General features: G+C 39.1%; 1 protein-coding gene across 1 annotated transcript; it reads right to left on the bottom strand.

Moving 5' to 3' along the window:
• Positions 1–266: 266 nt before the first annotated feature.
• PI3 (peptidase inhibitor 3, skin-derived) lies at positions 267–2,721 on the bottom strand. Its single transcript, XM_011997609.1, has 3 exons — positions 1,802–2,721; positions 673–948; positions 267–441 (listed from the first exon to the last, which is right to left on the bottom strand). The coding sequence occupies exons 1-2, from the start codon at positions 1,878–1,880 to the stop codon at positions 674–676; spliced, it is 354 nt and encodes a 117-aa protein (XP_011852999.1). The 5' UTR covers positions 1,881–2,721; the 3' UTR covers positions 267–441; position 673.
• Between the last annotated feature and the right edge of the window lie 23,809 nt (positions 2,722–26,530).

Genomic DNA, 26,530 nt, shown 5'->3' on the forward strand with positions numbered 1-26,530 from the left:
TTGTGTTTTGTGTTTTTCCTGTTCCTTGACCAAAGGCAAGACTTCCAGATTTCCATTTCCTGGTGAAAAGGAGATGGCAGCGCTGGGGCTGATTACTGGAATGGTAATATGAAGCCCTAGCGACGGGCCTGCTGTTTCCTCCCCGCACCCTGCTCTCTTTCACCATGGGACCCTTTCCCCTCCTCACTGGACAGAAGAAGTCCCAATTCTACACCCATTTCCCCAAAGCGTCCAGGAGCCCAGAAATCATAGGAACCAGAAGCAAGTGGAGCAGACGGGACTCTTTATTGGAAAGTGGATGAGACAGGCAGCTCCAGGCTTGGGCATCCTGAATGGGAGGAAGAATGGACAGTGTGGGAAGGGGAAGCGCAGCAGGGACCTAGGATCAGATGGGGCCTGTAGCTCTGGGTATGGCACAGGTGCAGCAAGGACAGGCTCCATCTGTGGAAGAGAAGAGAATCAGACGTGAGAGTCAGCACATCGAAGCACTCAGAGGCAGTGAGGAGGCCAGATCATCCTTCTCGGTACTGGTTATAGCCTCTCAGACCCCTCAGTCTCCCAGTTTTTCTGTCACCTGCCACAACCTCCCTCCCACCAACCTGGGATGGTTCCCCACCACTCAGCCTTCTTTTGTGTCTTCAGGGGTCTCCTCTTCCTCCAGCTAGTGCTCACCTCACTGGGGAACCATACAGGCCATCCCGCAAGAGCCTTCACAGCACTTCTTGATTCCTGGGCAGTCAGTATCTTTCAAGCAGCGGTTAGGGGGATTCAACATGGCGCACCGGATCAAGATATTGGGGCAGGAGCCAGGCTTAGTGGAGACGGGACCTTTGACTGGCCCTTGCCCTTTGACTCTATCTTGACCTTTAACTGAAACTTGTCCTTTAACGGGATCTTGTCCATTGAACGGAACACGGCCTTTGACAGTGTCTTGACCTTTAACAGGAACTGTTAAAAGAAGAAACGAACCCACATTTATACCCAGTAAGCCCCTGCTTCAGCTACCATGTCTTTGTCCTGGGTCCATCCACTGCTTACCGCAGCATCCTCAAACCATGACCTGAGTAGGGAAGGTACACCTGGGGGAGCGACACTCTTGGAAGGCTCTTCCCTTTTTTGGGGAGTCTACAGGATCAGCATTCCCTTGGGTATTTGTTTCTTCCCCCTTCCTCCACTCCAAGTCTCTTAGAAGCCATGGTCAGACTGGGGTGACAACTAGCAGTGAACAGAACACGTTGTCATTTCTTAGGAAGCACATTGGAATAGGAAAGAACCCCGAGCCACATACCAGGAGACTTGAGCCCCATCCTGGCTCTGGGAATTACCTTGGCAATTGCTCACTCATTTCTACATTTTGGTTCCCTCCTTATAAAATGGGGGTCCTCAAACGACATGATTCCCGAAGCCTTGTTGTTTCTTAACCTCCTTTTAGAGTACAGATTACTCTGGTGCTATCATGGGGCAGAGAAAGAAGGGACAGTGTCCACACCCAAGGTTTAAAATCCTGGAGTTCATTATTTTATTGCACATTCTGCGCAGGTATTGACATCTGAGGCCAAGGCCACATACCAACATTACTTCCACCAACAGTCCTGATCTCTCAGTCACTGGGGTGGAAAGCATGTGGAGTCCGCCAGCCAAAGTTCTGCTTTTTTCTGGATATGATGGCAAAGGCCAGAAAGCTGAAATCTGGGCGCCAGTGCTGCCTACTGCTTTATAAGTGCTCCCTGTCCTGGCCCAGGGTGTCCCAGAGGGCCTCCCCTCAGTCCAACCCAGCCTAGCAGGCCACCTGTTCACTCACCTCCCGTGACAGCTGCCTCTACAACCAGCATCCCAGCAATGAGGAACACCACCACGATCAAGAAGCTGCTGGCCCTCATGGTGTCAGGAAGGTGTTTGGCTAAGAGCTAAGGCCATACCAATCTTTATGCAGTCCAGCTTGGCCTGGCTCCAGGGGTGGGTCTGTGGTATTCACAAGGGACATTTCCTTAGCTGTATTGGGAAATATCCACCCCATTCTGGGAGGGACCTGGGGACTTTCCCCAAGGATTATTCACAGGGAGAACTAATGGACATTACATCGCATCATCTCTGACTGTCCCAAGAGTTTTCCTACTTTCTCACGGAGTAGAAGTGCTGGCTCACTTGTTAGGTAACATTACAATGAAATTCTTCATGCTTTGAAATACAGTGAGGCCCAAGAAGAGAAAGGAATCACCAAAGGTTATTCAGCAAGTCACTGGTAGATCCGGTCTTGATTGTAAAATCAAGGTGTTTCCCCATTATGCTCTGGTGCTGCAAACCCCACCCAGATCTACTTTATCATTTCACCACTCCCAGCATCAAACTGGGCTTTTCCTTCCTTCTTCCCTGGTCCTGCAAAAAACTCTGTAAGACAAATTTGCCTTGAATATATAATGACTAATTATTGCACCTTGCTATTTCAGAGACGACCTTTCAGATGCATCAAAAAAGTAATTGAAAGGTGTAATTCTAGGTCTGAAGAGGGATGATGCCCTTAAAATCACAGTGGTAGGGAGAAAATAATCAGAAAAGAGTAGAAAACACAAATCATGTATACATTGGACATCTACAGTGTGTGTGTCCAGCATGCCTCCCCACTTCTTTGAACAGCACCTTGTTTCTTGGGAAGAATTGTTGTCTCTTTGAACCATCAACTTGTGAGTCTAAGGGGGACTGCTAATCATGAAAGCCTGACCCCTGACCACAGGTAGGGGTGTGTGTGTGTGTGTGTGTGTGTGTGTGTGTGTGTGTTGTGTGTGAGACTTGGTCTGGTCTATTAAAATCTTTTGTTTGAATGGGTAATAAAAGGAGAAAAAGGGGGTCCCTTCTTTTGGCAAAGGTGATCTGTATGAACCACCGAATTCCAGAAGCAGTGATCTAAGTCTGGGGGTGGAGATCAATTGTCTGAGAAAAACAACCCTAATACACTGAGACAAGGAGAGAAGTGATGGTGAGAGAAGATTCAGATGACACAGCCAGCCTTCCCTCCTTTACCTTGAGAGCAGTTCTTCACACACCCTTCTCATGTTTGGGTTATAAGGCAATAAATTAGCCCTCTGCTTCAGCTAGTCTGACTTACTATTCTGTCATTGCTACCAAAAGTTCTGAGTAATAGAAACGAATATCCTGAAGTTGGGTATGGTCAGGGACAGAATCTAAGTTAAGAATGCCTGATGTAAATGACGAGTTGATGGGTGCTGACGAGTTGATGGGTGCAGCACAGCAACATGGCACAAGTATACATATGTAACAAACCTGCACATTATGCACATGTACCCTAGAACTTAAAGTATAATAATAATAAAAAAAAAAAAGAAAGAAAAAAAAAGAAAGAAAGAAAGTCACTGAGTTGAGGTGGAGTTAAGGCAGGGAAGGTAACGAACTAATTATTGGACAGTAATCCAGCCAGTTAAATCCCCACCCCTTGTCTCTTTAGACTCTAACCGCATGCCCACCAAGCCTGAAATTGAGTGAGATATAAGCAAATGTCAGACTGTTGAAGTCTTTTGACTACTTCATACAAAAGCTCATTGTACAATAAGCCACACAAACAAATAAAAAGTGCAGAGAAAATACCTACACTATTTAAAGAATAACATTAAAATGAGCTGCCAGGTAAAGGAGGAGAATATTTGCTATATCTATGCTTCATGCCTCTCTTCAGTTGCTTCATTCTCCTTCCTCCCCAAAAATAACCGCTTTCTGAGATTTTGTGGTAATTAGCCCTTGCTTTCCTTTATAGTTATGCCACTTCTGTCTGTATTCTGAAATATATATTCAGTTTAGTACACTTTTCAATTTGTATGTAAATGAAATCTAAGGTGTAATGTTCATATGTCCTGCTTATGTTGCTCAACATTATATTTTTGAGAGTCATCCGTTTTGAAGCTCACACCTGTAGTTCATCATTTTCACTGCTGTACAGTATTCTATGAAAAATACCAAAAATGTTATATATTCATTCTACTGTCAATATACATTGGATATTTCTAGGTTTTAGCTATTATAGTGTTGCTATGAATATTCTTGTACATATCTTTTGGAGAACATAGGTATGCATTTATTTTGGATATATAGTTAGGAATGGAATTGCTGGATCACAGAGTACAGATCACAGAGTATAGATACATCCAGCTGTCATAAATACCGCAATCAATTTTCCAATATCATTGTACCAATTTACACTGCTATCAGCAATGTGTGAGCATTCCATTTGCTCCATAACCTTACCAATGCTTGATATGATTTGCCTTTTCATTAGCCATTCAGGTGGACATCTTGTGGGATTTCCTGTGATTTGAATTTACACTTTCCTAATAACTGGTGAAGCTGACCCCTTTTTAATATTTCTTTTTCTTTTTCTTTTTGAGATGGAATTTTGCTCTTGTCACCCAGGCTGGAGTTCAATGGCACAATCTCGGCTCACTGCAACCTCCGCCTCCCGAGTTCAAGCGATTCTCTTGCCTCAGCCTCCCAAGTAGCTGGGATTACAGGCACACGCCACCATGCCCAGCTAATTTTTGTATTTTGTAGTTTCACCGTGTTGGTCAGGCTTGTCTCGAACTCCTGACCTCAGATGATCCACCTGCCTTGGCCTCCCAAAGTGCTAGGATTACAGGCATGAGTCACCACAACCAGTACATTTTTAATATTTCTATTATCCATTTGGCTATCCTCTTTTGTGAAGTGCCAATTCAAGTATCTTACCTTTTATTTATTTATTTATTTATTTATTTATTTATTTATTTATTTAATTTCAACTTTTATTTTAGATTTGAATGGGTTGTTTATCTTTTCTTATTGATTTGTAGTAGAGAAAAAACTTTTATGCATTACTAATGAGAGTCTATATTGGTGAAACTTATTTGAAAACAGTTTGACATCAGCTAGTAAAATTGAATGTGTACACAATCTATAATTCAGCAATTGCACTCCTAAAGATTTAATTAAGGAAAATATTTCCACATGTTTACCAAGAAACATGCACAATAATGTTCACAAAAGTACTGTTTTTAACAACAACATACTGGAAACAGTCCATATTACCAGTACTAAGATACTGGATAAATATGTCATGACATATTAATGCCAGGAGGTAGTATACAACTGTGAAAATAACTGCATTACAGCCATGCACAATATGACTATAATTAAAATAATGTTGAATAAACAACACAAGTCCACAGTGACAATATTTAGAATTACACACTTGTCATAAAACTCAAAATGAAGGAAAACTGGGAAATATATTGCCTAGGCATATTTATACATGAAGCAAAGCTCAAAAAGGGATACATAAAAAATGAGAAAACTATAAACATGACATACAAGATACTGGCTAACCCCGGAAATGAAAGAAGAAAACATTCTGGATAGGTGAGAAGGACACGGGTTGATTTAAGTTGTTGGTTATTAGTAATGTTCTAGTTCTTGGATTGATTGGGGGGAGAGAGAGAGAGAGAGAGAGAAAGCTGCAGAGCAAATCATTTATAGACTACCTTAGCTTTCAATAAACCCACATTGCTATCCTCACAGGTTGTTTCCAATATTTTGCTATTACAACCTATACCACATGTGACCTTTCTTAGCTTTCGTTCTTGTGAACCAGATTCCCAGAAGTATATTTGCTAGTACAAAGATGAAATGCATCTGAAATTTTGATAATATTGCCATATTTCCCTTGATAGGGGTTGTACCATATTGTAATCTCACCCGTAGTGGATAAAATTGCCTGTTTCCATCAAGCCTCATGAACAGACTGTGTGTTTAATTTGGGGGTTTTATTTTTAACTTTTATTTTAGGTTTAGGGGGTAGATGTACAGATTTGTTGTATAGGTAAATTTCATGTCATGGGGGGTTCGTGGGCAGAAGTATTCCATCACCAGGTAATCAGCATAGTACCTGATTAGTTTTTGGACCCTCACCCTCCTCCCATTCTCTACCCTCAAGTAGGCCCTAGTGGCCAATGTTCCCTTGTTTGTGTCCGTATGTACTCAATGTTCAGCTTTCATTTATAAGTGAGAAAATGTGGTATTTGCTTTTCTGTTCTTGTGTTAGTTTGCTTAGGATAATGGCCTCCAGCTCCATCCGTGTTGCTGCAAAGAACATGATCTTGTTCTTTTTTATGACTGCATAGTATTCTATGGTGTTTTTGTACCACATTTTCTTTATCCAGTCTATCATTGATGAGCAATTAGGTTGATTCTATGTCTTGATATTGTGAATAGTGCTGTGATGCACATACCGCATGCATGTGTCTTTATGATAGAATGATTTATATTCCTTTGGGTATACAACCATTAATATAATATCTTGGGTTGAATGATAATTCTGTTTTAAGTTCTTTGAGAAATTGCCATACTGCTTTCCACGGTGGCTGAACTAATTTACATTCCCACCAGCAGTGTATAAATGTTCCCTTTTCTCTACAACCTTGATAGCTTATGTTATGTTATAATGACTGGTGTGATATGCTATCTCAGTTGCTGTTTGGGTTTTCATTTCTCTAATGATTGGTGATGTTGAGCATTTTTTCATATGTTTGTTGGCCACATGTATGTTTTCTTTTGAGAAGTTTCTGTTCATGTTCTTTGCCCACTTTTTAATGGTGTTGTCTGTTTTTTGCTTGTTAACTTGTTTAAGTTCCTTATAGATTCTGGATATTAGACCTTTGTTGGACACATAGTTTACAAATATTTTCTTCTATTCTGTAGGTTGTGAGTTTACTGTGCTGATAGTTTCTTTTGCTGTGCAGAAGCTTTTTAGTTTAACTAGCTTCTATTTGTCAAGTTTTGTTTTTGTTGCTATTGCTTTTGGCATCTTCATCACGAAATATTTACCTGGTTCTACATCAGAATGATATTTCCTAGGTTATCTTCCAGGGTTTTATAGTCTTATGTTTTACATTTAAGTCTTTAATCCATCTTGAGTAGATTTTTGTATATGGTTTAAGGAAGGGGTACAGTTTCAGTCTTCTGCATATGGCTAGCCAGTTATTCCAGAATCATTTATTGAGTAGGAAGTCCCTTCCCCCATTGTTTCTTTTTTGTTGATTTTTTTGAAGATTAGATAGTTGTAGGTTTGCAGCATTATTTCTGGGCTCTCTAATGTTCCATTGTTCTAAGTATCTGTTTTTGTACTAGTACCATGCAGTTTTGTAGCCTTGAAGTATAGTTTGCAATCAAGTAACGTGTCACCTCCTGCTTTGTTCTTTTAGCTTAGGATTGACTTGGCTATTCAGGCTCTTTTTTGGTTCCATACAAATTTTAAAATAGTTTTTTCTATTTTTGTGAAGAATGTCATTGGTAGTTTCACAGGAATAGGATTGTATCTGTAAATTGTTTTGGGCAGTATGGCCATTTTAACAGTATTGATTCTTCCTAACCATGAGCATAGGAATGTTTTTCCATTTATTTGTGTCATCTGTTATTTCTTTGAGCAATGGTTTGTAATTCTTGTTGTAGAGATGTTTCACCTCCTAGGTTAGCTATATTCCTAGGAATTTTTTTCTTATTTGGCTATTGTTAATGAGATTGCATGCCTGATTTATCTCAGCTTAGATTTGTTGGTGTATAGGAATGCTGCTGACTTTTGTGTATTAATTTTGTATCCTGAAACTTTGCTGAAGTGGTTTATCAGATCAAGGAGCTTTTAGACAGAAACTATGGGGTTTTCTAGGTATGGAATTATATTGCCTGCAAACAGGGATAGTTTAACTTCCTCTCTTCCTATTTGGAAACTTCTTATTTCTTTCTCTTTCCTGGTTCCTCTAGCTAGGACTTCCAGTGCTATGTTGAATAGGAGAGGTGAGAGAGGGAATTCTTGTCTTGTTCTGTTTTTCAAGGGAAATGCTTCCAGCTTTTGCCCATTTACTATTATCTTGGCTGTAGTGTTTTCAGAAATGACTCATTATTTTCAAGTATGTTCCTTCAATGCCTAGTTTGTTGAGGGTTTTTAACATGAAGGAACATTGAATGTTATCAAAACCCTTTTCTGCATCTGTTGTGATAATCACGTTTTGTTTTTAGTTCTGCATATGTAGTGAATCACAATTATTAATTCACAAGTGTTGAACCAACCTTGCATCCCAAAGTTAAAGCTTACTTGATCATGGTGGATTCGCTTTTTGACGTGTTGTTGGATTTGATTTGCTAGTAATTTGTTAAGGAGTTTTGCATCAGTGTTTGCCAAGGACATTGGCCTGAAGGTTTTTGGTGTTGTGTCTCTGTCAGGTTTCGGTATCAGGATAATGTCTGATAGAATGAGTTGGGGAGGAGTCCCTCCTCTCCAGTTTTTTGGAATAGTTTCAGTAGGAACGATATGAGCTCTTCTTTATACATGTTATACAATTTCCCTGTGAATTGTTTGGTCCTAAGCTTTTACTTGTTGGTAGGCTTTTGATTACTGATTCAATTTTTGAACTCTTCATTGGTCTGTCTAGGGATTCAATTTCTTTCTGATTCAATCTTGAGGTTGCACAGTTCTAGAATTTTATCCATCTCCTTTAGGTTTTCTAATTTGTCCGCCGAATGTTCCAAGTAGTCTCTGAGAGTTGTTTGTATTTCTGTGGGGTTAGTGATAACATCATCTTTGTGATTTCTGGTTGTGTTTACTTGGATCTTCTCTCTTTTTCCCTTTATCCCCCTAGCTAATGATATATCAATCTTCTTTATTCTTTTAAGGAAACAGTTCCTGGATTCATTGATTTTTTGCATTTTTTTGCGTCTCAATTTCCTTCAGTTCAGCTCTTACTTGGTTACTTCTGGTCTTCTGCTAGATTTGGTGTTGGTTTACTCTTGTTTCTCTAGTTCCTCTAGTTGTAATCTTAAGTTGTTAATTTGAGATCTTTCTAACTTTTTAATGTGGGCATTTAGTGTTATAAACTTTTCTCTTAACACTGCTTTGGATCTAGAACTAGAAATACCATTTGGCCCAGCCATCCCATTACTGGGTATATACCCAAAGGATTATAAATCATGCTGCTATAAAGACACATGCACATGTATGTTTATTGTGGCACTATTCACAATAGCAAAGACTTGGAACCAACCCAAACGTCCCTCAATGATAGACTGGATTAAGAAAATGTGGCATGTATACACCATGGAATACTATGCAGCCATAAAAAAGGATGAGTTCATGTCCTTTGTAGGGACATGGATGAAGCTGGAAACCATTATTCTCAGCAAACTATCGCAAGGACACAAAACCAAACACTGCATGTTCTCACTCATGGTGGAAATTGAACAACTACAGGAAGGGGAACATCACACACTGGGGCCTGTCATCAGGTTGGGGGAGGCGGGAGGGATAGCATTAGGAGATATACCTAATGTAAATGGCGAGTTAATGGGTGCAGCACAGCAATATGGCACATGTATACATATGTAATAAACCTGCATGTTGTGCACATGTACCCTAGAACTTAAAGTATAATAGTAAAAATAAATAAACAAAAACACTGCTTTGGCTAGTCCCACAGATTCAGTATGCTATATTTTTTTCTCGTTAGTTTCAAAGAATTTCTTGATATCTGCCTTAATTTTATTATTTACTGAGAAGTCATGAAGAAACTGATTGTTTAATTTCCATGTAATTGCATGGTTTTGAGCAATTTTCTGTGCATTGATTTCTATTTTTATTGTGCTGTGGTCCAAGAATGTGGTTGGTATGAATGTGGTGTTTTTGAATTTGCTAAGGATTGTTTTATGTCAAATTGTGTGGTCAATTTTAGAGTATGTGGCATGTGCAAATGAGAAGAGTGTATATTAGGTTGGTTTTGGGTGGGGAGTTCTGTAGATATCTGTTAGGTCCATTTGGTTCAGTGTTGAGTTCATGTCCCAAATATCTTTGTTACTTTTCTGCCTCAGAGATCTGTCTAATTCTGTCAGTGGAGTGTTAAAGTCTCCCACTATTATTGTGTGGTTATCTAAGTCTCTTCATAGGTCTGTAGGAGCTTGACTTAGGAATCTGGGTGCTCCTGTGCTAGATGCATACATATTTAGGATAGCTAGGTCTTCATGCTGAATTAAGCCTTTCATTATCGAATGCCCTTCTTTGTGTGTGTGTGTGTGTGTGTGTGTGTGTGTGTGTGTTTTAATCTCTATTGGTTTAAAGTCTGTTCTGTCTGAAATTAGAATAGGAACACCTGCTTTTTTCTGTGTTGCGTCTGTTTGGTAGATTTTTCTGCATCCCTCTACTTTGAGCCTATAGGTGTCATTGCATGTCAGATGGACTCTTGAAGACAGCACACAGTTGGGTCTTGATTCTCTATCCAACTTGCCACTCTGTGCCTTTTAATTGGGACATTTAGCCTTTTTACATTCAAGGTTAATATAGATAGGTGTGGTTTTGATCCTGCCATTGTATTGTTACCCGGTTAATACACAATTTGATTGTGTGGTTGCTTTATAGTGTCAATGGTTTATGTACTTAAATGTGTTTTTCTAGTGGCTGCTAATGGTCTTTCCTTTCCATATTTAGCACTCCCTTTAGGGCCTTTTGTAAGGCAGGTTTGGTGGTAATGAATTCTCTTTGCATTTCCTTCCTTGAAAAATATTGTATTTCTCCTTGTCTTATGAAGCTTAGTTTGGCTGGATATTAAATTCTCAGTTGGAATTTCTTTCTTTAAAAATGCTGAATATAGGCCCCCAATTTCTCCTGGCTTGTAGGGTTTCTACTGACAGGTTTGTTATTAGCCTGATGGGCTTCCCTTTGTAGGTGATCTGCCTCTTCTTTCTAGCTGCCTTTAACATTTTTTGTTTTATTTTGACCTTGGAGAATCTGATGATTATGCATCTTGGGGTTGGTCATCTAGTATGATATTTTGCAGGGGTTCTCTGCATGTCCTGAATTTGAATGTTGGCCTCTCTAGTGAAGTTGGGGAAATTTTCATGGGTAATATGCTCAAATATGTTTTCCAAGTTCCTCACTTTCTCTCCCTCTCTTTCGGGAACACCAGTGAGTCACAGATTTGGTCTCTTTACATATTCCCATATTTCTTGGAGATTTTCCTCATTCTTCATAATTGTTTTTTCTTTATTTTTGTCTGATTGAGTTATTTTGAAGAACCAAAATAGCTTTGAGGTCTTAAGCTCTGAGATTCCTCATCTTGGTCTATTCTGCTGTTAATACTTGCAGTTGTATTCTGAAAACCTTGACGTCAGGTTTTCAGTTCTATCAGATCAGTTTTGTTCTTTCTTGAAATTGCCATTTTATCTTTATTTCCTGTATCATTTTATTGTATTCCTAAGATTTCATGGAATGGGTTTTTACTTTGTCCTGAATCTCAGTGATCTTCATTCCTATCCCTATTCTGAATTCTATTTCTGCCATTTCAGCCATTTAAACTTGGTTAAGAACCATTTCTGGAAAACTAATGTGGTCATTTGGAGGTAAAAACACACTGCCACCTTTTGAGTTGCCAGAGTTCTTGCACTGGTTCTTTCTCATCTTTGCAGGCAATGTTCCTTCAACATTTAAAGTTGCTGTCCTTTGGATGAGTTGTTTGTTTAGTTTTGTCTTGTTTGCTTTTATCTTCTTTGATGCCATTGGGTGGTTGATTTTGCTATAAGTTGAGTTCAGTCAACTGGGTTCATTTCTGTAAGATTTTAAGGCCCAAGACTCAGTCCAGGACCCCTGGACTGCATGCTCTAACTCTGGAGTAGGGGTGGTAACAGGCCCCTGGATTTATTCTTGGGCCCTTCAAAGTTAGAAACATGCTGCTCTGGATTGCTGAGGTGTTCCCAGTCCTCTGGCTATAATATTCCAATATTCTCATTGAGGCAGTGGCAGTGGGATTCATGCTCACTCACACATTAGTATAACTTTCTATATGTTTTTATTGTCACATCATGTACCCATTAATGAGCTTTATAATAATTTTCTCTTGCATTTGCCTTTAAATCCTATAGAAAAGTGGGAAGTTACAAGTAATTCAATAATGTTGGCTTCTATATTTACCTGTGTAGTTACTTTTACCAGTGTTCTTTCTTTCTTTGTATGACTTTGAATAATGTCTAGTTTCTTTTCATTTTGGCCTGAAGAACTCCCTTTAGCATTTCTTACAGAGTAAGTCTCCTAACTACAAACTCTCACTTTTTTATACTAGGAATGTCTTCATTTCTCCTTCATTTTTGAAGGATAATTATGCTACATGTAGAATTCTTGGCTGGTAGGTTTTTTTCTTTCAGCACTTTGAAAATGGTTTCTAATTGCCTTCTGACAAACATGGTTTCTGGTAAGAAATCTGAAGCTAATATCTTAAGAATCTATTGTATGTAATGAGTTACTTCTCTCTTGCTGCTTTATAGGTTCTCCCTTTGTCTTTGAGTTTCGACAATTGGATATAATATGAGTAAATGTAGGTTTCTTTAAGTTTATCCTGCTTGGAGTTCTTTGAGATTCATGGGAATATAGAGTCACATATTTCATCAAGAATGTGACTTTTGCCATTATTACTTCAAATATTTTTTCTTCCCCTTTATTTTTTTCTTTTTCTGGGACTTCCATTATGCCTATGTGGGTAAGCTTGATGATGTCCCACAGTATTCTTAGGCATATTCTTTTTTCTTCCTTTTTCCTTTGTTCTGCAGATGGGATCATTTCAACAGACATATCTTGAAGTTTACTGATACTTTGTCTTGCCTCCCCAAATATTTTGAATCTCATTAGTACATTTTTTCTTTCTCTTGTGCTTAGAGTTTCACAATGATTAGCCATTAAGCTTTTAAAACAAACTTCCTTATAAAGTTTTTCTCAAGACCAGGGAAGAAGGAAAGAAAAGCCCAGTTTGATACTGGAAGGAGTAAAATGATAGAGTAGATCTGGGTGGGGTTTGTAGGATTAGGGCGTAATGAGGAAACATCCTGGCTTTACAATCAAGACTGGATCTCCCAGTGAGTAGCTGAATGACCTTGGGTAACTCTCTTCTATTCTTGGGTCTCAGAGTGTTTCAAAACATTAAGAATTTGATTGTAATGTTGCCTGAGAAGTGAGCCAGCACTTCTTCGCTGCAAGAAAGTAGAAAAGCTCTTGGGACAATCAGTGGTGATAAGATGTAATGTAATGCCTGTCACTTCTCCCTATGAATAATTTTTGGGTAAAGATTCCAGGTCCCTCCAGAAAGGGGTGGATATTTCCTGATAGAGCTAAGGCTATGTCTTGTTCCTTGTAAGTACCAGACCCACCCCTGGAGCCAGGCCAAACTGGGACTGCATAAAGACAGATTTGGTCTCAGCTCTTTGTCAAGCACCTTACTGACAATGTGAAAGCCAACAGCTTCTTGGTCCCAATGGTGGTCCTCATCCTTAGGACACTGGCAGTAGAGGCAGCTGCAATGGGAGATGAGTGAATAGGTGACCGATGGGACTGAGCTGGACAAGCAATAGTCTTTCTGGAGTCTCCTGGGTCAAGACAGGTGGTACTTCTGGAGCAATAGGCAGCACTGGAGCCCACACCTTCGCTTTCTGGCCTTTGCCATCATATCCAGAAAAAACATGTGAGGTCTACTGGTCAATGTCCTGTTTTCGGAGTTACATTAAAAATGCTTGAATAAACATGTATCATGCTCCTAAATAGTAAGACTTTACACAGTCAGGATGTCAATAATTACACAGAAATTAAACAACTTGCTCCTGAATGAATAAAACTATAGTTTTACAATTTCAGGTCTTACATTTAGGTTTGTAATACATTTAAAATTGATGCTTGTATAAGGGGTGAGATAAGAGCCCATTTTCACTCTTCTGTATGTAGATATTCCATTTTCCCAACACTAAGTGAGAAATTTAAAAATTCTTTGAAACTGATGAAAATAGACAAAAACAACATTATTAAAGTAATTTGGGATGCAGCTAAAGCAGTGTTAAGAGGCAAGTTTATAGCACTGAAGGCCTACACCAAAAAGTTAGAAAGATCTCAAATTAACAATATAACATTACACTGAAAGAAATTTGGAAAGCAAGAGCAAACCAAATGCAAAGCTAGTAGAAGAAAAGAAATAACTAAAATAAGAACTGAATAAAATTAAGATGTAAAAATTCACACAAAAGCCAACAAAACCAAAAGTTGGTTCTTTGAAAGAATAAACTACATTGATAGACCACTAGCTAGATTACCAAAGACAAAAAGAGAGAATATCCAAAGAAACACAATCAGAAATGACAAAGATGATATTAAAACTGATCCCATGAGAATAGAAAATATCCTCAAAGACTATTATAAACACATGCACATAAATTAGAGAATCTAGAGAAAATGGATAAAATTCTGGAAACAAACGACCTCCCAAGATTGAATAAGGAAGAAAGTGAAAACTGAAATAGACCAATGATTAGTTCTGAAATTGAATCAGTAATTAAAAAAAAAAAAACTCTACCTACCAATGAAAACCCTAGACCAGATGGATTCACAGCCAAATTCTACCAAAAGTACAAAGAAGAGGTCTTGCCAATCCTAGTGAAACTATTCCAAAAAAATCAAGGACAACTCTTCTCTATCTCTTTCTACGAAGCCAGCACCATCCTGATACCAAAATCTAGGAGAGACACGTAGAAAAAGAAAACTTCCAGCCAGTATCCCTGATGAACATATACCCAAAAATCCTCAATATAATTACTAGCAAACTGAATCCATCAGCACATCAGAAAGTTAAGTCTTGACTTAGAGCAGTGGCTCATACCTGTAATTTCAACGCTTTGGGAGGCCAAGGCACTGGTCATTGGCCGGGTGGGGGGATGGGGACTCACAGTTAGAGAGCAACCTGGGCACCATATCAAGACTCTCTGTCTACTAATTTTTTTTTTTTTTTTTTTACTCAGCCAGACATTATCCCAGCTACTAGGGAGGCTGAGGCAGGAGAATCCCTCAGGCCCAGGGGTCAAGACTGTAGTGAGCTGTAAGCATGCCACTTCACTCCAGCATAGGAAATGGAGTGACAGAGTGAGAGCTTTTCTGTAAAAACAAACCCTTTGTGTATCTTTGTCTTCATTGTCTGCGTTTTTGGCATCATATTCAATACATCTCCATTCAGATCAATGTCATGGAGTTTTTCTTTTGCAGTAGTTGTCCCTTCTTATAGTTTCAGTTTCAGGTCTTACATTTAGGTTTGTAATATATTTAAAATTGATGCTTGTAGAAGGGGTGAGATAAGAGTCCATTTTCACTCTTCTGTATGTAGATATTCCATTTTCCCAACACCATTTATTGAAGAGACTCCCGTTTCTTCATTGTGTGTTATTGGTACCTTTGTCAGAAATCAATTGACTGTAGATATGTGGGGTTATTCCTCATCTTATTTCATTAATCAAAATGTCTGTTATAAATGCCAATACTATGATGTTTTGGTTACTATTGCTGTGCAATATATTTTGAAATCTGGTAGTGTGATGCCTCCTGCTTTGTTCTTCTTGTTCAAGATTCTTTTTGTTATTGGGGGGCTCCTTTAGTTCCATTCACATTTTAAGATCATACTTTCTATTTTGGTAAAGAATGACATGAATTTTGATAGGGATAGCATTGCATCTGTAGATCACTTTAAGTATGAATATTTTAACACTTAATTTTTTTGATTAATGAATATGGTATGTGTTTCCATATACTTGTGTCATCTTCAGTTTTTTTAATCAATGTTTTCTAGTTTTCAATATACAGATGTTTTATTTTTTGTTAAATTTACTCCTAAGTATTTATGCTTTTATAAAAGGGATTGTTTTTTAAATTTCTTTTTCAGACAATTTTAAACATTGAACTGTGTTTTGACACACTACTGAATTTTGTAGGTTGATTTTGTATCCTGCAAGATTACTGGATTTATTTATCAGTTCCAACTGATTTTTGTAGTATTTTTGGATTTTTTTATATATAAGATAATGACATTAGCAAACAGAGACTATTTCACTTCATCCTTTCCTATTTGGATGCCTTTTATTTTTTCTGTTCCCTAATTTCTCTGACTAGGACTTTCAATACTATGTTGACAAGTGGTGGGAGAGTGCATTCTTGTCTTGTTCCTGATCTTGGTGGAAAAGCCTTTCACCATCTTGATTTTAGCTCTGGCTTGTCATGTATGACCTTTATTGCATTGAGGAACATTTCTTCTAGACCCGATTTCTTGCAAGGTTTTATAATAAAAAGATGTTACCTTAAGTCTATGAGTCTCCCTTAAGGTAAAATAAGTCTTTTGTAGGCAGCATAGAGTTGAGTCTTTGTTTTATCCATTCATACACTCTATGGCTTTTAATTGGATAATTTTATTCATTTACACTTAAAATAATTATTGACAGGTAAAGAGTTACTATTGCCATTTTGTTAATTGTCTTCTGGTTCAATTGTAGATCCTTCATTCCTTTCTTCCTCTCTGGTTTTCTTCCTTTGTGGTTTGATGACTTTCTCTAGTGGTATTCTTTGGATCTTTTCTTTTTATTCATTTTACAGCTATTATAAGGTGTGCCTTGGGGTTGCTCTGATGTTTGCATAAAACATACTTATTACAGCCTATTTTAAATTGATAACAACTTTATTTTGATAACATATACAACCTCTAGTTTTTGCTCCCTCTCTCCCCATGTTTATGTTTTTGAAGTCACAATTTATATATTTTTATAATTTGTAGCCCTCAACAAATTACAGTATCTATATTTGTTTTTAATATATTTTCCTTTTAATCTTTGTACTGGAGATATAAATTATTTGCCCACCACCATTACAGTATTAAAGTGTTTACAATTTGACAGTGTGCTTACTTTTACCAATGAGTTTTATATTTTCATTTTATTTCATGATACTTATCAGCATCCTTTTTGTTCAGCCTGAAAAATCTCTTTAGCATGTTTTGTAAGATAGGTCTTCTGGGTACTGTATTATTGGTTGACAATCTTTTTCTTTCAGTACCTTGAATATGTCATTCGACTTCTTTTTGGCCTGCCAGTTTTCTGCTGAGAAATCTGCTGTTAGTCTATGAGGGTTCCCTTATACATGATGATTGTATCTCTTTTGCTGCTTTTAACATTCCATTTTTGTCTTAAACTTTTGACAATATGATTGTAATGCTTCCTGGTTTGAGTCTCCTTGGATTCATCTTAATTGGTGCCATTTAGGCTTACTACTAGGATCAGGCTTTTTTTTTTTTTTCCTTTGGCTTATGAAGTTTTTGCCATCATTTCCTCAAATATGTTTTCTGTCCCCTTTTCTCCTTGCTCTACTTCTGACATGCCAATAGTGCATAGCTTTTTCCTCTTGGTAGTGTCCTGGAAGTCACTTAGGCTCCCTTCACCCTTTTTCACTCTTGTTTTGTTTGTTTGTTTGTTTTTTGGTTTTTTTTTCCGCCATAGACTGGATGATTTCCAGTGGCCTATGTTCTAATTCACTGGTTTTTCCTTCTCCTTTATTTAGTCTGCTATTGAATATCTCTATTGAATATTTCAGTTCAGTTATAGTATTCTTCAGACCTATGATTTCTGTTTGCTACTTTTTTATACTATCTCTTTGTTGAAATTCTGAGTTTCTTCTTGTATTCCTCTTCTGACCTCACTGAGCATCTTTATAATCATTATTTTTAAATTCTCTTTTGGGTAAATAATATATCCCCATTTCATTTGGGTGGGCTTCCTGATTTTGTTTGGTTTATTTATTTATTTATGTGTTTGTTTGTTTTGTTTTGTTTTATTCTTATATATTCCCATGTTTCTTTGTCTTTCTTGACTCTTTGTGTTGATTTCTGCATATTAGATAAGACAACTACAACTTCCAGTCCTGTCAAACTGTACTTTTGTAGGAAAAGAATTCCACCAATCCACCTGCTCAGAGATTTTAAGATGCTTCTGAAATATTTGTGTTTGTTCAGACTGCTGGCTCTGTTTGGATGTCTCCACAGAGCTTAGAATGTGCCTCCTCCTTCTATCAGTACCCAGAGACTGGTAAGGTAGAAGCCTAACTCTCTAGATGTAACTGAAAGAATTGGGGTGCTGATGTGTGTTCCAGTTTCATCTATGTTCATGCTGAAGCTGAGCATGGACATTTTGGTCCAAAACTCTTTGCAGTAAGCCAGGGAGATAATCCGTGGCAAACGCTGTGCTCATGTTCAGGCTGCACCCTCTGATCATGGGAAATGCTGTGTTCACACTGATGCTGCACTCTCTGATCATAACACCCCCTGCTATAGACAGATATCTTATGGAATGAAAGTGTTGTAAAACCACTTCTTTGTTTTCTGTAGTCTGGGGCAACTCAGGAATACAAAGCCTCATTGACTCTCAGAGCTAGGTTGTTAAAGAGACAGTCCATTTGGTGAGAGCTATAAAAATTGCAGTACTCAGTCCATAGCCAAACTCCTTCCAGGAAGAATGAGTAAGCCTAGATTTATCATTGGGCAAGCTGGATGGAAGGCTCAAGAAGTGCCAAACCCTTGCTCTGGCTGTCAGAGGGCTCTTGTTTGTTTACCCCATTAACTCCCAAATGCAAGTTCATTAATAGCGAGGCCATCACTTAGCCACTGGAAGTGTGTGCTGTAAGCCCTTTCTGGAGAGAAAATAAGAGCTGCACATTCTTGCTCCTTTTCTGTACTTCTTCAAGGGGGAGTAGCACCTGGAATTTGTTGCACTCTCATTTAAAACCAACTTTTTTTGTCCTATGATCTAGAAAGACTAGAATATGCTTGACCCCCTGTTCACAGAGCTAAGAAGTTTAAGCTATCTGTTTTGGAGCAATTGATACATGGTATAAACACCTGATGGGGAAAAACGGGACAGGGTTTTTCTATACCTCTTCTCCTTACTCTTCCTGGGTGATGTAACCCCTGGATGTGCTCGCATGCCCGTATAAAACTGTCACTTTTTTTACTGTGGTTTGAAGAGACAAACATTCCAGTCTCCTCTACTCCCAGAACTAGGAGGGTTAGTATATAGTCCCTCAGGCGGAAATGGTAAAAGTTGGGGCACTTGATGGGCGACCAAATTCCTTCCAGGTGGAATTAATAGACTTAATTATCACCTGGAGTGTGCTGGCGATGAAAGCTTGAAAAGTGGCTGCCTGCTTCTCAGGTTAATACTTGTCTGCCTCTTTAACTCGCCAGTGCAAGTTAGAAGCCAGGCCACTAAGTAACCACTGAAAGAGTGTGTCATAAACCCCTTCCAAGGAGAAAAGAAAAAGAAGCTACATTTTTATTGTTGTTTGCCTTTTTTCTTCCTTCCTTTCTTTCTTATTTGTTTTATTTGACAAATTCTGCCTTTGACATTCTTAATTGTATCTTTTTATTTTATTCATTGCATTTTTCAGGTCCAGTATTCTATTTGATCCTCAAAAATTATATTGAGTCTCTCTGTTAATATTTTCTGATACACTTCTGAATTGATTCTATATTAGTCTGTTCTCACACTGCTATAAAGGACAGCCACTGGCTGGGTAATTTATAAAGGAAAGCGATTTAATTGACTTATGGCTGGGGAGGCCTCGGGAAACTTACAAATGTATTTTCTCTTATTGAGCGAGACAGAGAGTATCCCTATATGAGTTTCTCCACCAGCAATAATTTATTTTACAAGATCACCTTTAATTGTCCTGACCCTTTTTTCTATCCATATTTTAATCACAGGCTGCATCCTCAGCTTCTCCACACTAGAAAATACTTTGTCCTCCCAGCCCAGTGCTTAGTGATTTTAAGGGCACACATTCCTCAACAATACCAGTCCCACAGCCTTTTTCTCTCCAATCACAACAGAGCACACCACTGCTGCCTCCAGGCATGGGGACACCACGTCTGCCCACCAACATTGACAAATTGGACATCTCTTCCACTTGCCTCCCTGGAAGTAGATACCCAGTCACTGATGCCACTGCTACCAGAGTAAACACTCACTTCCTGCCATCTCCATATCTGCTTGTTTCTGTATCCCAGTTCTCAGTCCATCACAGAGTGTGTTCCTCTGACTGCATGAACCAGTGTACGTACACATGTGGGGGCTTCCAAGAAGGCAGAGAAGTAGGCATGTGGACTTTGCAGCTTCTGGGAATGGTGCTTGTATGCTTAGAAACCGAGACATGAAGTTGTCCACATGACCATTCTCATCTCATTGTGAGCACCAGAGCAGCTACTGTGTCCTGCTCTCCTCCACTCTGTGTTCTAGCCCCAGCTTGTGGCCTACAGTTTACCCAACTGTAAAAGCGAAGTGGAGATTGGAGACAGTAGACTCTCTAGGGTTTTTTGGCTGGATTCTCTAAACTACCTACTGCCTTGTACTATCTCTGAGTGTAATGGTGAGGTGAGATCAAGAACGATGGGAAAGATGAGAAGTTTGGGGCTGCATGATAATACTGAAGTTACCCAGAGGTGGTGACTCAGAATTTGCATTGCAGACAGAAAACACATGGTTATTCAGGGACAGCCTCGCTGCAACCATGCTCCTCCTAGAGACAGTTTCACTAGCAAAGGAATTTTTGCTGAGATTAAAAACTCTACTATCCTTTGGGAGGCCGAGGTGGGCGGATCACAAGGTCAGGAGATCGAGACCACGGTGAAACCCCGTCTCTACTAAAAATACAAAAAATTAGCCGGGCGAGGTGGTGGGCGCCTGTAGTCCCAGCTACTCAGGAGGCTGAAGCAGGAGAATGGCGTGAACCCGGGAGGCGCAGCTTGCAGCGAGCCGAGATCGCGCCACTGCACTCTAGCCTGGGTGAGAGGGAGACTCCGTCTCAAAACACACACACACACACACACAAAAAAAAAACTCTGCTATCATATTTGCAAGCTCTATGTGCTCCACGGGGGTTGAGTAGAGAGAATCACTAATGACAATTTTGGGACAGTCTTCTTAGGCTCTCCTTGTCCAGTACATGTTGGGATGGAGAGACTCAGTTCTAGCCAGCCATGTGTGTTTGTCTCCTGGAGCCCAGAATCACAAGGATAATGTACAAGCATCATGTGCTTCTTGGCTTATAATAGATCCCTAAGCCACAACCTTCTGTTGAATTTGAAGTTCGAAGTCCTCTTTGAAATAATCTAAACAAACACCCTCACCATGAAGACGGGAAAACTGGAGTCCAGGAGAGCCATCAAGCTTACTCTAGAAGTCAGGAGCAGAGTTGGGGCTGGGAACTACCTGTTCTAATATGTCATTTCTCTTTGCTAGGATGTTGACCAAGGAAGGAAGATTCAGTAGCCTTTCAAGAAAGACTTGTGATGAATTCATTCTGCCAAGACAGAAAGCAAAGTAACAGCAGGAATCAGAGTAATGGGATGACCGAGCCAAGGTGTTCAATCAAAGAAAAACATAGATTTGGGGACACCATGAAGATGAAAGGAATGTGATTATAAAGTGACATGCTGGCCGGGCATGGTGGCTCATGCCTGTAATCCCAGCACTTTGGGGGGTCGAGGCAGGTGGATCACCTGAGGTCAGGAGTTCGAGACCAGCCTAACCAATATAGTGAAACCCTGTCTCTACTAAAAATACAAAAACTAGCTGGACATGGTGGCATGTGCCTGTTGTCCAAGCTACTTGGGATGCTGAGACAGGAGAATTGCTTGAACCCGGGAGGTGGAAGTTGCAGTGAGCTGAGATCACGCCACTGCACTCCAGCCTGGGCAACAGAGTGAGACTCTGTCTCAAAAAAGGTAAAAATAAAAATAAAAAATAAAGTGACATTCCACAAAATGTCAAGTCTGCCAGCATCAACGTCTTCTACATCACCTTGGCATCCTCACTTACAGTGATTCCACTGTACAAACTTTCTGCTCCTCTATTGCAAATTCACTCTTCACCTGGCAGAGACTTAGCTTAGATCCCTGAAATCTTTCTCATAGTAAGAAAAGACTTAAGAGATCAAGCTATTCATTTCACAATAACTGAGACATAGACCACTGGCAAATGAAATTTGCCCAAAATCAGTAGTAAGAAGAACATTCCATAGGAATAAAAAAAATGACTTGTGTGTTTGTTTTAAATAACATTTATTTAATTTTGGTTGAAGTTGTATTTATTTTCATACATCTGTTATCCAGTTACATTACTTTTTCCATAAATCATGTATACATGGTCCATACTCATTTTTCTATTGGATCATCGGTGTTCTTTTGTGTTATAAAAGTTCTTTCAATATAATATAGAATATATTTATTCCCATCACGTGATTATACTCATATTTTTGAATTTCTAATTGCTTATATTACTATATGTTAGATTTTTCCCAACAAAAGTTTTTTATTTGCATGTGGTTAACAATATGAATTTGATATGGAAAGTCATTCCCATATCAACATTCTACAAAACTCCACTCATGTGTTCTTTGAATACTTTTATAGTTCAATCCTTATATTTAAATTCTTGACCATCTGAAACATACTTTGAGATAATGTGTAAGATACGAATCCAGTATTTCCCCTGAATTGCTGGTAATCTGTCTTAATATCATTTACTGTCTTATCTAACATTTCTTGCACAATGTATGATTCTGCCTTTATTGTTTGCTAGATTTTTGAAGGCATCAAGTTTATTTTTTTCCCATTGATATGTGTGTGTATTTCCTTCAATAATATCATATGTTCTAATTACGTTGACATATTGTTATGACAAAATTGGTAGCATTAAAATGTGTCATGGGCAACTCCCTTTTTCATGACAATTTACCCTCAATATATTTCCGGAAATTCTCAAATGCTACTTTATCAGGTGGTACGTTCAGTTTCCTTAATCATTAGATTTTCTGCGATGGAGCTGCCAACCTCATTTTCATGGTTTACCACTAAAATTCCCATTGTTTTCAAGAGCACCATTAGTCTAGACATTCCTCACACTCTGTTCCAAGATAATAGTCAGTTCCTTTGGGATGATTTTGGAGCCCTCTGTTCTTATAGCCTGCCTTTCACCATTGGAAAATCAGTGAGATTTTTCTGTGAGCTTTTTTCGGAAATAGTGGCCCACTTCTCTCAGGGTGATAGCCTTGTTTTACCAACATGGTTCTGGGCATAAGCAGTAGTCTCTGAGGTTGTTGGCATGCATTCCCTAACTTGAAAACTCTATCCTACTAATTAGCTGTGCCAGGGGGAATGGGGTCACAATATTCTTTACCTCTAATGCCTGGGGTACACCCTCTACAATGCAAGTGGTGTTGGGTGGAAGAATGGAGCCTCGCACCTCTTGGTCACACACACCTGCAATACAACCTCTACAACATCACCTGGGAGGGAAGTTAAGAGATGCTTGCAGCCTTTTCTTCTTGGAGAGACATGATAATCCTTGACAAAGAGGTGGGAGAAAAAGGATTTTCCCTGTTCTTGGCTATACATGCCCCAAGTGCAGCTTCCCTCATGCTGAGCTAGGAGGTGGAAAGTACAGAGTGGGTTATGGCTCAAATGGCATGGACACTCTGTGTTCTTTCAAGGTGTAGTAGAGTTTTAAAAATAAATGTGGCCGGGCATGGTGGCTCAAGCCTGTAATCCCAGCACTTTGAGAGGCCGAGACGGGTGGATCACGAGGTCAGGAGATCGAGACCATCCTGGCTAACACGGTAAAACCCCATCTCTACTAAAAAACACAAAAAACTAGCCGGGCACGGTGGCGGGCGCCTGTAGTCCCAGCTACTCGGGAGGCTGAGGCAGGAGAATGGCGTAAACCCGGGAGGCGGAGCTTGCAGTGAGCTGAGATCCCGCCACTGCACTCCAACCCGGGCGACAGAGCAAGACTCCGTCTCAAAAAAAAAATAAATAAAATAAATAAATAAATAAATAAATAAATAAATAAATAAATAAATGTATGCATGTAGGACAATTCCCAGATGGTTGTTTGGTTAAAGAGTATCTCCACAGATCTCCTCACACTGCTATTGCAGAGCAGAAGTCACTGGGTCACTCGATTATTAGTATTGTCTACTGGAAATTTGGTAAGAGAGTAGATTTTATGTGGTCTTCCCAAAACAAGAAATCTATGTGGGATGATGAATATGTTAATTGACTTGACTGTAGTCATTAACTATGTATATGCATATCAAAATATCATGTTTGATACCTTAAATGTGTACAATAAAAATAAAATCTTAAAAAAAAAATTTAAATAACTTTCACCAGCTGTGATTATTGATTTGGAGTAATTCATGGAGCTCTCCACACATCTATTCCCTAACAAGAGTCACCCAGTCATTCACTTCTTAATTACAAAGAAGTCAGACTTGGCTCAGTTAAAATTAAATGGATCACAAAACCATTAAGGAACCTATAAATCCAAGTTATAAGAAAAGGAAAAAGCAAGCAAGGTTATGAATGCAGAATCACAGTCAAAATCAGCCAGATACTGGCCTCAGTGGAGCTCACTGGTGACACCTGAAAGCAGGTGGCGGTTACATGTCTCACAGCCAATGTCTCTATCATCATTTCCCTTTCTCTTCTGAAAAGTCAAATACAGCTGACATTGCTATAACTGTCCCAGGAATAAATGTTCACATCCTACTATCACTAGCTCCCAAGTCCAGTTTCGAGTTTGTGCATCAGATGACATTAACCCAGCATGTGCTCATATAAGGTTGTCTCTCAGTGGAGGCAGAGAAAATAAGCATCCAGATTTTCCCACTCTGTTATAAAGAGTGGCACAGCCTCTGGCTTCCAGGGCTTATATGGTGTTTAATTTCCCCAAAATAGGAATGAAATTATTACACTTAGAAGCCAAGAATGAAAATTGTTTACAATAGCCACTTTCAGTACATCTTGGGTCCCAGGGAAAGAAAAACTTTGTGTTTTCCTTCCACAGATTTTGTTGTAGCAAAATCTGTTGTTGGGGCATCTGTGCTACCAAGCTGATACAGGACTTTGGACAGTCTCTGTCCATTTCTGAAGCTGACATTACCTTCTGGGAAAAAAAAAAAAAAAACAGAAAAATAAAGGATTTGGGATTCGTGGGGCCCTCTGAGCATTCCTGACTATGTTACTTCTTGATTGTACAGATACTGATGGCCCCATTTGGGCAACCTTGGCTTCTTTGTTGGGGAGAAATGAAAAAAAAAAGGAAACAAAAATAAAGATTTCCATTTTTTAAAAAAAATGGTAGAAATTGCCCAGAAAAGGCAGCTGCAATGTTCAGTGTGACTTATAAGTAGAGAAGTCAGAAAGTGTGGTTTTGGGCACAACTCAACTGACACCACCCTCTTCCACTGGAGACCTAGGGACCTCGGTACTACAAAGCTTTTCTGTGATAAGGAGCCCAGATAGCATCTCTCCAGGCTCTGGGTACATTTCAGGGGTAGAGCAGTGAGCATCACTGATGACCTCAGGCACACTAGAGCCACTTGCAGACTCTGTTCTAGCCAGCCATCTGTATCTGACCCCAGGATTGCAGAGTACCTAGGGGCCAGGACAGGCTCCAGGTTCTTTCCAGCTTGTAACAGATGCCCTGAGCCACAACTTCCCGCTGAATTTAGAATGAAATCCCTGCTGACATATGCTAGAAACCTGCCCTCCTCATATAAATGAGAAAATTATTTTGGAGTCAAGAACAGAGCTTGGAATTGAAATGATCTGTTATGATTTCAAATAATTTTTCTTTCCACAGGATGTAGACCAAGACAGGAGGATATAGAGGTCTTTCACAAAAGATATTCATCGATCAGCTTAGGTTGTCCCTGGTTGAAAGAGTTACAGTAGGAATGCCAGACCAATAAGACAATCCAAGCCCCAATGTGGAAAATTAAAGTAAATGTATTAATTGCAGCATTGTTTGTAACTGCAAAGTATTGAAAACAGCCAACACGCCTATACAGTGGAGAGTTGTTGAGTAAATGGTGTTAATAGTACATCTATGCAACAAAGTATTATGTAGCTGTTCAGAGGAACGGTGAAGATGGCTACAAACTGAGGTATGATTTCCAGATACATTATAAAGTGACAGTGTCTTGTAATAAATAATGCAAAAGAAGAAAATGTTCATTTATCTACACAATGCAGGAAAAAAGAAACACACAAAGGAAAAACCAAGAGACCATGAAAGTGATCACCTAGGGTGTCAGGAATGGTGTAGAAAAGAGAGAGAGAATGGAGATGGATACCTGATTCTTCTCTGAATATACCTTTATGCATAGAGCTGACTCTGGAACTACGTTGGAAGTTTCACATACCCAAACAGATAATTAAGTGAATACATTCCATGGATCGGGGAAAATTTATAAGTGAGCACAAACTGTTTATATGTTTTAAAAAACAAAAACAAACAGAAGGTTGGAGACAGAGCAAGGTGGCCAAATAGAAGCCTCCATGGATCATCCTCCCTATAGGAACACCAAATATAACAACTACTTACACAAAAAGAATACCTTCATAAAAAACAAATAAACAAACAAAAAACAGAAAATCGGGTGAGTAATCTCAATACCTGGATCTAACTTCATATCGCTGAAGGAGACACTGAAGAGGGTATGAAAGAGTCTTGAATTGCTGACGCCACCCCCTCCCCATCCCACGGCAGAAGCTGCATGGCACAGAGAGAAAATACGTGCACTGGGAGAGGGAGAGCTCAGTGATTGTGGGATTCT

The sequence above is a fragment of the Mandrillus leucophaeus genome, unplaced genomic scaffold, assembly GCF_000951045.1.
Source record: "Mandrillus leucophaeus isolate KB7577 unplaced genomic scaffold, Mleu.le_1.0 Scaffold544, whole genome shotgun sequence".
NCBI lineage: Eukaryota > Metazoa > Chordata > Mammalia > Primates > Cercopithecidae > Mandrillus > Mandrillus leucophaeus.

What these genes read in the sequence shown, in the direction of transcription:
- PI3 (XM_011997609.1), bottom strand. Translation starts at nt 1,880, where the DNA reads ATGAGGGCCAGCAGCTTCTTGATCGTGGTGGTGTTCCTCATTGCTGGG. An exon ending in AGAGGCAGCTGTCACGGGAG is followed by an intron (nt 949 to 1,801) that starts GTGAGTGAACAG and finishes TTCTTTTAACAG; the next exon opens with TTCCTGTTAAAGGTCAAGAC.